Genomic DNA, 13,571 nt, shown 5'->3' with positions numbered 1-13,571 from the left:
TAAAATTGTAAACGTTATGCCCACTATAGGAAGCTAAAAATCGCTTTTGCTTTTACTTACTGATTTTGCGATGGAGCAAAAAGCTTGTGTTTTAAAACTTATTTATTCTCCGATATTTTTACACTCTTACCAGCAGAACGTCTTATCGCTTACTTTCATTGCGTCGCATCCCGCAAATATTCCAAGGATTAAGGTGGAATGAAGTCATTTTAATGTCTATTCCATTTATTTCGAAATATATCGCAAATTTTGTGTTATGTTGACGTAAAACGTTACTGAATGTGCGAATTATCACTCTCTTTTGGATTTCTTACTTTTTTTCAGAAGTCTCCTAGAATTTTTAGTGATCTAGCTGGCATCACTTTCTACACCGTTCTAAACAAAAGAATATCAAGTCGCGTTTGGTTGATTCTTTAAAATGGTAAGTTGAAATTTTGTATTTTAATATATATTTTTGTATGACAGAATAATTAGATGAATCGTAATTTTAGTGAATAAACTATTGCTTCAAATAGTTTTTATGAAGGTTATAAGGAAGAGTGTTGTCATTCAAAATACAACAGAAAATATCAATTTTATGGATCCGATGTGTTTAAGTTGTAGGTGATCGTTAACTAGAGGATAATTTATGAATTCTAAGTGCAGGTTAAATTTAAAGTTGCCCCTCTGTTTTTTTTTTTTAATTTTAAAGAAATAAAAAAAAATACGAACAATGCTTAGTAGAAGGGTCCAGCTGTCTTTTTTTAAGAATAAGGGCCTATGTTTAGCAGAAGGGGTCCAGCTCTTTTCTCTAAAAAAAAAAAAAAAAAAAGTTACAATTTTGGTAATTTCCGTTCATATTCGGTTATTTTAGGGTAGGGTTGGTTAGTTTAAGTGGGTTAAGTTCCAAAGTTGGGCGTCCGTTTCCAGCAAAATTTTTAAAATTTACAGAAAAGATAAGGATAATTTGATCGTTTCTGTGCTTGATAATATATAAGTGTCTCGAAAAATCTGTTTATTTGTTATATATAAGCGGTTGTAAACATGGTACTATACGGCGAGCGGAGGGAACTACTTGGCGCAAGGTAACAAAACAGTTGCATTGTGGGAAAGAAACGAGAATATATGTTATCAACATGGCGAATGTACAAGGGCAATGAAGTAACAGTTTTAACATTTGTGAAGCAATACGTTGATAACGAACAAGATATTCTAAAAGTTAGTGAAGAGCACGGATTAATGAACCTAGTTAACAAATTGCAGAGTGTGCAAAGGTGATAACAACGAAAAAACTTGGCGAAAGCGGACGCCCAACTTCGGAATAAATGTCGTTTAAGTTAGGTTAGGCTAGTTTAGGTTACGTTAGGTTAGTTTAGTTTGTGTTATATTAGTGTAGAAGTCCCGCATAATTTTCCAAAAAATGATAGAATTTCGCTTATTTTAACTAATATGACGTTAGTTTAGGTTAGTTCAGGTTAGCTTACTTTAATTTATGTTAGGTTAGATTTGGTTACGTTATGTTACGTCTAAGTACTTGTATCACTCATTTTTCCTGTAAATTTTGTGTTTTTTACGTACTTCTGGACCCCTTGTACTAAACGTACTCCAGGTTAGGTTATGTTACGTTAGATTATATTAGTGTTAGGTTGGTTCTAGTTGTTTTAAGTTTGTTTAGTTTAAATTTGGTTAGGTCTAAGTATTTGCATTTTCCATTTCTCACGTAAATTTTCTAATTTTTACGTACTTCTGTATCCCTTCTGCTAAACATTTACCAAATTTACAGGAGAAATGAGGTAAGAGATGATGATTTTGAGTTCTTATGTGATGTTTAGGTGTATAAGTTTGGCAGTAAAGTTAGGTTTAATACGAGAAAAGATAGGGAAGGTTCTAGAACACAGGTACCCCCATATAGATTTGTACCTAGGTTGGTTCCTTTCTGTACCAAAGTTTAATTCGAATAGTATTGCCGAGCGAGCGTCAGTGGAGGTGGGTTAGAGCCCCGCAGGGCACGTTGATTTCGGTCATTATTACACGTAAATGCGAAAGGGAACCTCTGTTTTAGAACCTTACCTAAAAGATATATAGAATTGAATATTATTTGCAAGATACGAAAGGTTTCGATGATTCAGCAGCATGGTAGTCGTATAGAATGACTAATCGGTGCGTTCAATGTCATATTTCCACATTCAGTTTTACAGTATTATATAAGTATAATGAAGAGGTTCTTACCGGGTAACCTATTTGCTTTTTTGTGGTTTTGAAACTGGAGGGAACCTTTCAACTCGAGCACTAACTGCAGTCGCATCGTAGAAAAATAAAGATATCCCCTATCATAGTTCGGTTCACTTTTCTAGGCCAAATATATATACGGATGGAAGGAAGGCTTTGTCTAGAAAACGAGGTGAAAAATTGCAAAGCATTAATATTGTGGCACAAAGACTTTTTCCTTGTGAAATTTGCTCCGTAGTGCTTCAGTAGATTTATTCTAGTAGCTGGTTTCGATTTTGCTAGGTATGGTTACGGGTGCTGGTATGGTTTTGGCGCGCCACATTTTGGAATATTTACAGGTAAAATTCAATACTTTGCATGAAGAGACTTGTATAAGGTTAATTTCACAGTTCCCACTGCAGCTGGTATACTCCCTCAGAAACAAAAAATTACACTCTATTAATTTTATGAAAATGGATCAAAACTTACCTAACATAGAGTTAACCCGTTCCTACCCGTACCCTACTTATCCCTATCTTACTCAACTCTACCTTACTCTGAGGGGCCGCGGTGGCTCTGTGATAGAGCGTTCACCCCTTTTGCATGGGTCCCTTGGTTCGATCCCAACTCACACCAACTGAGATTTTTGGTGGATAAACACCGTGAGCGTGAGATTTCTCGGGGTTCTTCCGTTTCTTCCCGCTTTCATCAATCCATTCTTTCGTTTATTTTTCATCATTACCGTCTCATTTAGCCTACGCGTGGGACGTAAAACTTAAAGATTTCATTTCGTTTCGTTTTTATTTTACCCTACTCTATTATACCTTTTAAAGTGACCGTACTTATCGGGGTGCAGCTGGAGCGTGTATTGTAAACTTTACCCCGTGTTTATAGGGAACAAATTTCTGCAGGCGACAGAAGTAAATACAAAATATAGCTGTATATTAGGTTTGCGAGTGTACGGTACTAGTGTAAAATCATTACAAGTGCTTTATGACGGATAAAATAAGTGCGAGCACTTGAAAAACGACTCTATTAAATGGTATATTTCTGTACAGTTTACAGACCCTGTATTTTAAAAAGTAGAGTGTTACTAGTATGAAACCATGACAAGTGCTATTGAAACTCGTATCATTGCCAAAACATCTCTTTTCACTATCCACAATTATGCATATACCCACCATCGCTGATGTGCCTGCTCCTTTCGAACATACTCCCCCTTCCTCAGACCCACTAGCTTTGCCTTGTCTTAAGTAGGTTTCTTAGTATACATGCTTTTTAGTGGCCACCTAGTACAGTTTCGTTTCTGTTTTTTCCCTGTAGTTTTTATGTCACACATCCGGAACCCCTTTTTATACGCATATCGTAAAGGTATTGTAAAATTTCAACGATTACTACTGGCAGCCTCCTTGAATGTTATCTATGATAAAAGAGATATTGAGATATTTTCATGTCGCCCAGCAATAACCTTTTAGGAGAAAATAAGGAAATTAGTGGAAGCATTAAAATTTTTCAACAATTCTGTCTAATGATGCAGCAAAAGTAAATCAGTATGGAAGTTTGATTGTAATCTACTGGAAAATGGACTTTAGAAGCGTGGGCAGGTCAGTAGCGCAGGAGGCTTCGAGAGTGAAGCATGGGAGTTACGGAGATTTGAGAATTACATAGCTGTCATATAGGCTTACTTTATACAAGCACATAGTGTGTTGGAAACACATGTAACTTACAGAGACCTATATGGAATTCAGTCGTACACTATTTTTGTTAAACGCTTTATTATATTTGCAGATTTGCCGCTTGTACATGAGTTTCTTATTCATCTATATATATAAAAGAGAACGTACAAATCCTTTGTCCGCTCATCACGCTAATACGGCTGAACCAATTTCTTTTATTTTTGGGGGGTTATTAGGATTTGGACCCTAGATGGTTTTTATCATATCACTTTAATTTTTAATTACCAGTGTCTTGAGATAATTGACCATTCAGGTGTCCATTACGTACAAATCCTTTATTAGTTCATCATAGGTATAAAAATAAACGTATGTATATGCAACCCGCATGACCGTGTCACTCGGCGGGTTAACATAAATGACAGGCGTTATAATGTTTTTTATCATATCACTTGAAAGCGAAAAAGTAAAAATTATCTAAGTAACAAAGTTTATTGCGTTCGGGGGTGACCGCAGCGAAGCGGGGCGGGTTAACATAAATGACAGGCGATATAATGTTAACATTTACTGCAATCTTCTATGGTTTTTATCATATCACTTGAAAGCGAAAAAGTAAAAATTATCTAAGTAACAAAGTTTATTGCGTTCCGGGGTGACCGCAGCGAAGCGGGGTGAACGCTGCTAGTTCTTTATAAAACAATGGATTTTACTCATAATAAATTACACATTTTTATATTGTGCGCGGGGGAAATCGGGAGATAGTCCTCCGGTTTCGCCTTGCCTTACATACATTATTGCAAAAATAACTTATAGCGACTACCTCGTTCAAGTTTCGGAATCGCAATAACACTTTGTAAGATGTTCAGAAAGCCAGTGTTAAGAGAAGGTGATCAAAGATGAGATATTTTGTGCGGCTTAGTTTCTGCTGACAGTAGCCACATGAACCTGTTTTCAACGTTATATTCCTAGCTGATTATGATCATTTTAATGTGCTTTACCCACAGTTACTCCAATGAAGGTATATTAAAATGTCTTTTTGGCGTATATTTTTGCTAGTAGACATCTTTGGAAATCCATACCTCCGGTTATGTTTAGGAAATACGAGTTTCAGTGGAATTCCTATGGGCTATTTCTTGGTTCTTTGTGAGATAGTAAAATAACGACTTTAGGACAATCAAATATTGCATTACATTGATTGAGTAAATCTGAACCATAATTGGTTTACATTCAACAATGGCTTCATGTGCTTCCGATCTGCGTTTATGAATTTCTCTCTGCTATTGCACCATATACTTCATAGGATAGTTACCAAGACAGTGGATTTAGAACGTTATGCTCTGTTCCTAGTTTATGTAATATGGCCTTAGTACGTGCGTTCATATTGTCACACAATTAATGTTTGTTTTTCCCCTTGATTACTCATTATACGTTGATTACCTTCATCGCCTTTTTTAATTTTTATTTTATTAGTCTGGTACTTAAATTTTGTGTAATTCTGTTAATTTTTCGTAAATTTTATATTTTTGAGCCACCATCTCTGGAACTTAACCCTTTTCCGTTTAAGATGTATTACTTCACAAGGTAAGTAGGGGTATATTTAGCTATTAATAGATTTACTTTCATAACACGATCTAGTTCATCTTATTGCGCATCGAAAATTGAACTGGTTTAGAAGTTTTTTATTTATTTGTTTATCTTTTTATATTTTTTATAATTTTATTTATTTATTTATTGCGACACATGGCTACGTGATCAGGCATGCTAGTGCAACTGTGTCCACAAGTGCGGAGAACTTGCATTAACTTACGTTAAAATGCCATTGCAAGCTAGTATTGCATCTAATCCACGTCAGGGTAGGGCGAGGCATGAGGTCCCCAGAGAGGAGGCGCGTTAGAGAAAATGGGTATGCGCATAAAAGGAGATTTGATTCTTTCATCAGAACTGTTTCTTCTCATTATTTAAAGTAGTGGCGTTTCTCGTGTCTACGTAAGGATTTGAACTAAAGCGAGAGTTTTAAAGTTGAATCACATAAATTTATGGTCAGAATACTCCTAATGTATCATGAAGAATTTAATAATAATTAGTTGAAATCGAGACAGACTGTACCAGTCAACACCTCCAGCGTTAGCAGTAATGCTTAAAGCTATATACAGCTCCTTCGTGGCTAAGCGGTTAGCGTACGTACCTTTGGCGTGGGAGACCCGGGTTCGATTCCCGGCTTTAACTCATGTGGTTCGTATTCCACGTTAATCAGTAGGTCCACGTCTCATATAGCCTCGCTGCTGAACGGGACGTTAAACTCAAAATCAACTCAACTCATCTCAAAGCTATATAGAGTCATTATAGAAACTAATTGGTTTGACTATTATAATAGATATTATTATTATTATTATTATTTATAATAGAAACATCAAAGAAGTGTATACTGTATGCTCAGTAAAGTATGTTGTCAGACAAAAAAGGTTGGAAACCACTGATATAGGCTATAGCCAAAAAAGTTAGTGTGTGCATTACGACAGACATTGTGGGAAAAATTATGTCCAGAACACACATACTCTTGTGGTTTACAGGCTATCATAGCGTACAGTTGTATGTGGAAGTTTTTTTTTTGTTGTTTCTTTTCACCGTAGTATACTGCAATTTTTTCTAGCAGAACACTACAAATATCCAAGCCAACTCCAACCCTAGTGAAAATTCATTCAGCACACAATAAATATAGAAATAAGTGAATCTAAAATTAATAAACTGTTTCTTATATGCATATTATTTTATTTATACTGGATGTATTCAGTTTTTTTTAAATGCATATTCATCCACAGCCCCATCTTATTTATTTATTTATTTATTTTTTAATCTCTGCAATCTACCTATCTCGTAAAAGTAATCTCAGATTATAATTTTACTATTATTTATTCCGCGTAAGCTGATAGCCAATCAAAGCAAACTTTCCTCTCTTTGCCGCTGGAAGAGAGGAGAACCAGTTCCTGATCAAGTCATCACCTGATATGCTCGAACTACGAAATAAATTACAAATGTTCGATTAAATTTACAATTATACTAAGATGGTTACGTATTTCTGTGATATATATTAGTGTAATAAAGTGTTTTAACACATCGACTGTTGACACGTATAAGAGTAAAATACATGAGCGGGACGCAAGTATTTTGTAGTTTTTAAATTTTTACGATTAATGAAGAATTTCCTCCCCGATAAACACCACCTTTACGAATACACTTATGTATCGGGTGGGGAAGATTGCGTGCCACGGTGTAATTTATAGCTATGTCGGCGGCACTTCTCCAGTAACCAAGTTGGCAGAAATCATAGTGATTGCTACGGCAACTTGGACATAAGTGACTTTAACGGCCGGGACACTGCAGGTTGGAGGCAACGGGAAACCACCACTCTATTTTTTCCTAGTTTGCTGACAACAGAAAGAGAGCATATGTACAGTGGTCTTTCCAAGGCCAAAATATAGTTAGAGAGGTAAAGTATCCCCTCATTCGGATGTCTTGGGAAGGACTATTGGAAGAGAGAGTAACAATGTAGGAATGATAGCTAGAAAATGAAGACAAGCAAGAGCAAAAGGTTTAGGATAGGAACATGGAATGTACGTACCATGTTACATGGCGGGAGATTAGGAATTCTCAAATAAGAAATGAAACAAAATAATCTACACTTGGTAGGAATTTTTGAAGTTAGATGGAAAGGAAATGGGATGCTGAACAGCGAAGGATATAGAATATTTTACTCAGGCAATGAAAAGGGCGGTCATAATGGTATAGGAATAATTCTTGATAAGCACTTAAAAGAGAAGGTTGTGAAAGTTGAATTTGTTGATGATAAAGTTATGATGTTTAGTCTTAAAGGGAAAAAGAAGAATCTAGTGATGATACAGACATACGTACCGACCACTTCGTATAGAACTGAAGAACCAGAAGGTAAGTATGAGAAAATAGAAGAAATTATAGACAGGGAGAGGAATGGTGCATGCGTAATTGTAATGGGAGATTTCAATGCAGTTGTGGTAGGAGGACAGGAAGGTAGTGTCGTAGGCAGACATGGTTTAGGCGAAAGAAATAAAAAGGAAGAGAGACTGGTCAATTTCTGTAGACAAAATTGACTAGTAATTGGGAACATTTGGTTCAGTCAGCTCAAGAGAAGATGTAGCTGGAAATCTTGAATAGACGCCCGAAAATTTCAAGTTGATTATGCTAAGAGTCAGGACAGCTATCGTAATAGTTTGTGAAAACGAAGATCCTTCCAAGGGCCGACATTTTCTCTGATCATAATCTTCTGCTGACCGAAGTGTATATCCAACTGAAAATGTAGGCAGAGGAAAGGTAGGCAACAAGAAGTTGAAAAACGAAGAAAAAATCTTTTCGTTAAAATACTGCGTGATGCGGAGAAGACTTGTTTTGAACCCCTATCAGCTTATCTGAAATGGTTATCTGAATCAGTTTATCTGAATTATAGTTGGCAGCAGCCCTCCCTCAGGTGTGTGAATACGTGGCCATTTATTTTTAATACAGTTTCTCTTTCACTTAATGTATTGGCATGACATGATTGTAATTGAAGTTTCGTTTAACAGGTTGAGAACATTACCCTTGAGAATGATAATCTTCTGCGAGCTGCCAAAGGGTTGAGCGTGGATAAGCTCCCTGTTTGGATTATGCGACAGGCGGGACGGTATTTGCCAGGTAAGTTACGTTTATCTTCAATATATTGCTTATACAAAGTGATAAAAAATTATGTGAGTTTAGCTCTGTTATCTGAGTGCTTAAAAGAAGAGAAAATAAAGTGTCTTAGCTTTTAAACAAAGTGTCCCGTATTTCATTATTGTGAAATAATACAGACTAAGTTTCCTTTGAAAATCCTATTCAGACCATGTATATCGAAGTTGAACATACTTAATGCAGATACAGATTATGAAGTTTTTATCTGTATCACCACTAAAATAGACTGGAATGTGGGATAAGTTAAGTAAAATAAAATAATTTATGCGCAGGAATACATGCGAATCGTACTAAAATGTTACTATATATACACCAGGGATCGACGAATTTCGTTTTCTGTGTTCGGGCAACTCCGGGCTAATGACACAGCTACGCTTTCTTGTTAACATGTATTTTCGTTTTCAACTTAGCGTTGCCAGTCCTAATATGATAATACCACTTTCAGCTGTTCTAGCAGTGAGGAGTTACAGTTATTGACGAAATATTTTACTTGCGGAATCTAGAAAAAGCATTATCACTTTATAACATTCTTTAATGGTAAGAGAAAGAGTTTGAATTGATTTTGAAATAATAGTTACGAGAAGGTGGGATGCTAACGGAAGGATTTCATTTCATTTATAATTTAAATAGACTTTCAAATTTTTGAAGCGAGATTGAAGAATAAAATTAAAATTAAAAATTAAATGTTAGTGGTGGTGACACACATAAACATTATTACATTACACTATATTACCATTAAAGAAACAAACTAATGTACTTAACATCGTACCTTCAGAAATGTTGAATATGTCCATTTCCTTTACGAAGGTGAAGTCGAACATGCCGTTTCATGTTGACGGCTCTCAAACATAATGTTTCTTGGCTAATAATGTTGACAGTTTCAGTCGTGATGTTCTGGTTCAATATTTTCAGTGTTCCTAGGTTGTTCCTGTTGATTCTACTTTAGGGGTGCTTTACCCTGCCAATGGTTCTGCGGGAATCATTGTTCAAGATACAATCTGCTGCGACCTGTTCTTTCTTGTGTACATGTTGAAGAAAACATCTTAAGAGAACTACTTTTATACGAGGTGTGATCAAAAAATACGGCGAATAATTTTATTAGAAACAGACTAACAAGCTTACATATAATTTGATTTAATCTCCTTCAAAGTACTGTCCTTGGCTAGCAATGCACTTAACTCAACGTTGAATCCATGGCTGGGTGCATTTGTGGAAGGCGTCTTTTGGAAGGGCATTTAGCTGATCTGTTGTGGCCCTCTCATTGTCAGGAATGGTATGAAAACATTTTCCTTTAAGCACGGTTTTAGTTTTGGGGAAGAGCTAGAAGTTGCATGGTGCTATATCCGGAGAATACTGTGGATGTGGACAAACACCAATATTATTATCGACCAAAAACTCCTGTTCGCCAGTCAAAAGTTCGGGAGCGAATTTCGCACTCACTCTTCTCATTTGCAAATCGGTAGGTAAAGTGCTTTGCACGCACCCGTATGAGATGCTAATTTCTTCGACAGGATCTCGAATACTTATTCGCATGTTTGAACCAAAAATTTTTGCCACTTTTTCCACTTTTTTTTCTGTTTTGGAGGTTAATAAACGTCCCGAACGTTGCCCGTCTTCTACCGACTCAATTCCGCTTTTATATCGCTCATACCATTTGTAAACAGCCTTCAGAGTTAGAGCATTATCGCCATACACCAATTTCAACATTTCATGAATTCCTTTGACACTTTTTTGGAACTTGAAACTGAACTTAATGTTCACGCGTTGTTCGAAATCCATCATACACAGATGGACATGGTAAATACAACCTCACTCTAGCGGCTCTGGACGCTGATTGACAAGTTAGAACGTGTCGTGTTCCAGCTTGACTCTGCCTGTCTCAACGGATCAAGCTATTGGACAAATTACATCAAATGCTTGTAGCGTCAGCAGTTGCTGCTTAAAAAAAAAGCTTTTTTAATAATCTAGACATCGATAAGTTTGTACACCAATAAATTCGTCATTAATCATTTTCGTTGAAATAAAAGAATAGGATCTGTGGGGAATGTTTTTAATGTGTGTAATTTTGATCAGTAGCGTCTATTTGAAACTTCCCAAGCACTGACTCACGGCTAGGCATTGACAAATATGAAACAGGTACATACCTTCGGCTTATTGATGTCTTGATGAACAGTATAATACACACTAGTAAGAAGGTGTTCCTCCTGATAGGTCTTCGATGCTACTACCCTGACTTTGGAAAAGTCCAGTATTTTCGATACTCGACTCAAGGCGAGGTTATGGAACTTCGTGAATTCGTGGTGAAATACGTAAAGACGTGTGCCTCCTGAAATCCACTTCTCTTGGCAGTGCATGATCTTACACGTTGAATTGCGAAAGCTGGATGACTTCAGTGCTTGTCAACGATTTCAAAGACAGAATTACAAAGCAGTTTTACAGACAAAGAATTCATTAATTAATCACAATTTAGTTTTGAAATATCCACCATTTTCTTTCGCTGTTCGTTGAATATCCTTTGGAGAATATTGAACTAAAAGTACAATCACGGACAAAGTTTAACAATGATATTGATGAGCGTCCGTGACAGTATTCACCGTATTTTTTGATCACGGCTTGTAATGATAATAATAACTAAAATAAAATATTTAACTGTGTCTTTTTTTTTTTAAATATATTTTGACAATCCAGATTTGCGGTAACTCTTGGCTGTTAGCTTTTATTAGAACGAAAATTCAACGAAAAACGAGATTTTCGTTGCATTTTCGTTTTTACCTTAATTCTATATTCCCGAATATTTCTATTTCACTATCTTGTTGTTGGTATTTTCCTCCTCACTTAGCCACAGAGTTGTTTCTCATAATATTTAACACGAATAATGAAAAGAAACTGAAATCATGATGAATAGAACAACCCACGTTATGCTTTATTTTTTGTTTAATTATGCTTTATTTTTTTTCCAAATTATGCTTTATTATGTTTTATTGTTAATCTCAATGATTGTTTTACATTAATCGTGTATAATGTATAATATTTACTATACATTAAATATTCTAAATATGTTGATGTATTTATTAATGTTTTATGCAACCAGTTTCTTTCATGTTTAATGAACTTTCTACTTAATGCACTGTAAAGAGATATGCTTTACTCGAGTCAGTTTTTTCTAGGACTTGTGTGCGCCTTGGAGGTGCATATATACAGAAAGGGAAAGTATAAGATGCCACCAAAGAGTACAGAAAGTGCTCAAGTTCAAGAGGTACACATAACAATATAGTGTGGAGTTCTTGTGTACTATTCATTGTTGGCGGAATTTTTTTTTTCTTTTCTCCACATCAAAGGATTACACCGAAAAGTTTACAGAAATTGAAATAAGCTTTTCATTGTTGCATTGTTGTATTCTCAATGATTTTGCATTGTAAATATTGGTTTAAAAAAATATTAATACAGTATGTTAAACTTCCAGTGAAGCGGAATTTTCCCAGAATTGTGCTATATATTTTAAATTATGCTTTATGCTTTATTTTCTAAAATTATGCTTTATTATGTTTTTAAAATTAGTTTTTTTCTCGACCCTTAGACAACCACAATCATGTTCAGGGTACCAATCATATGTGTAAATTGCTGTTATGCTTTTTATGCTTTTGGGTTGATGAACTTGGGCCAATCTTCTTTTTTTTTCTCTTTTTCTTCCATTTTTTGCAGTAAAAATTTGGGTTATGAAATAAAAGAAGATGTACTCAGGTAAATATTTTATTTTACTTGTTATTATACCAGTACATAAACGAAAATGAATACGTTTTAAACTATTTTTATAATTTCTGTTTCTTTCTTTGTAGAATTCCGTAAATTGAGGGAACAGTATGACTTTTTCACCCTGTGCCAGACTCCAGAGTTGGCAGCTGAAGTCACCTTAATGCCCATCAAGAGATTCGACTTGGATGCTGCAATTATCTTCTCGGATATTCTTGTGATCCCACAGGCTCTGGGAATGACAGTGGAAATGAAACCGGGTATTGTAAGCATTACAGGTTACTTTATTCGTACCATATTTTAAGTTGATAAATATTTTTAACCAGTGGTTTAGTTTAGCCGGAACGCCGTCCCGGAAAACATTTGTTTTAGATGCTCTGTAGTTCAATAACAATTGGCTCGTGAGTTACGCGTATTATAGCAGTTCCGGTAAATATTTTTTTTTTTCTAGCTAAATCACGGTCTTTAACACAACCAAATCATTTATTTTGAAAATACGATAAGTCATTGACTGTCAAATGAAGAGCTTGTACCCTTACTGCGAAAATTTTAATCAAAATTAATTTGATGGCAGTGTTTTCGATTAATACTACAGGGTTTATCCGTAAAACAATGATATTGGCAGTCGTGAGGTTCTCCAGTTGCCAGCAGTGCGCTCCCTAGCAGGGGGATTTGTGTTGGGGGAGTCTAAGCTTAAGCAACGCATCGGGCGGCAGTCGCATCCGAGCTCTGACGCAGTGAATCTCGCGTGGCATGTTTTTGAGTTTTTGTCACTGCAGAAAACGTGACAAATGACGTTCGCACTAAATTTTGCTTTCACCTGGATAAAACCGCCTCCGAGATGCTTGCCTTGCTAAAGGAGACTTACAAAGACGACGCCCTGTCAAGGTTCCAGGTTATCCCGCGGTTCAGTGAGTTCGAGAACGGACGGGAGACCGTTGGAAACATGGAACCAATCTGGACGTCTTTCAACGAGTGGTTTTGACAAAAATGTGGCCAAAGTGACACATCTTTTGGACTCCGACCGTCATTTGAGTGTAAGATTAATCACCAAAGACCTCAACGTGTGCAAAACAACTGTTAACAAAATTTTTTTTCTGAAAATCTGCCGTGACAAAAACTCAACAGCTTTTCCGCCACGTGTGATCCTCACTGCGTCAGATCTTGGACCCAACTGCTGCCCGGTGCGTTGCTGAGCTTAGACCGCCACTCAAATCCCCACGT

At 36.1% G+C, this 13,571-nt stretch overlaps 1 protein-coding gene across 2 annotated transcripts in view; it reads left to right on the top strand.

Annotated features, from left to right (window-relative positions):
- The first annotated feature begins 288 nt into the window (after positions 1–288).
- The window catches only part of Urod (uroporphyrinogen decarboxylase), a 62,118-nt gene continuing 48,835 nt past the window's right edge, over positions 289–13,571 (top strand). Inside the window, exons 1-3 of one of the 2 annotated variants that reach the window (XM_081744422.1) lie at positions 289–421; positions 8,453–8,561; positions 12,434–12,612. In XM_081744422.1, the coding sequence (XP_081600548.1) occupies positions 419–421; positions 8,453–8,561; positions 12,434–12,612 (291 nt within the window). In that variant the 5' untranslated portion in view covers positions 289–418. The remainder of the gene's footprint in view (positions 422–8,452; positions 8,562–12,433; positions 12,613–13,571) is intronic. The other variant, XM_081744421.1, reaches the window with a different exon arrangement.

Source organism: Thermobia domestica, chromosome 17, assembly GCF_964235325.1.
Source record: "Thermobia domestica chromosome 17, izTheDome1.hap1.1, whole genome shotgun sequence".
Taxonomy (NCBI): Eukaryota; Metazoa; Arthropoda; class Insecta; order Zygentoma; family Lepismatidae; genus Thermobia; species Thermobia domestica.
Note: the sequence above shows the minus strand (reverse complement) of the source record. Positions and strands in the feature narration are given on the sequence as shown.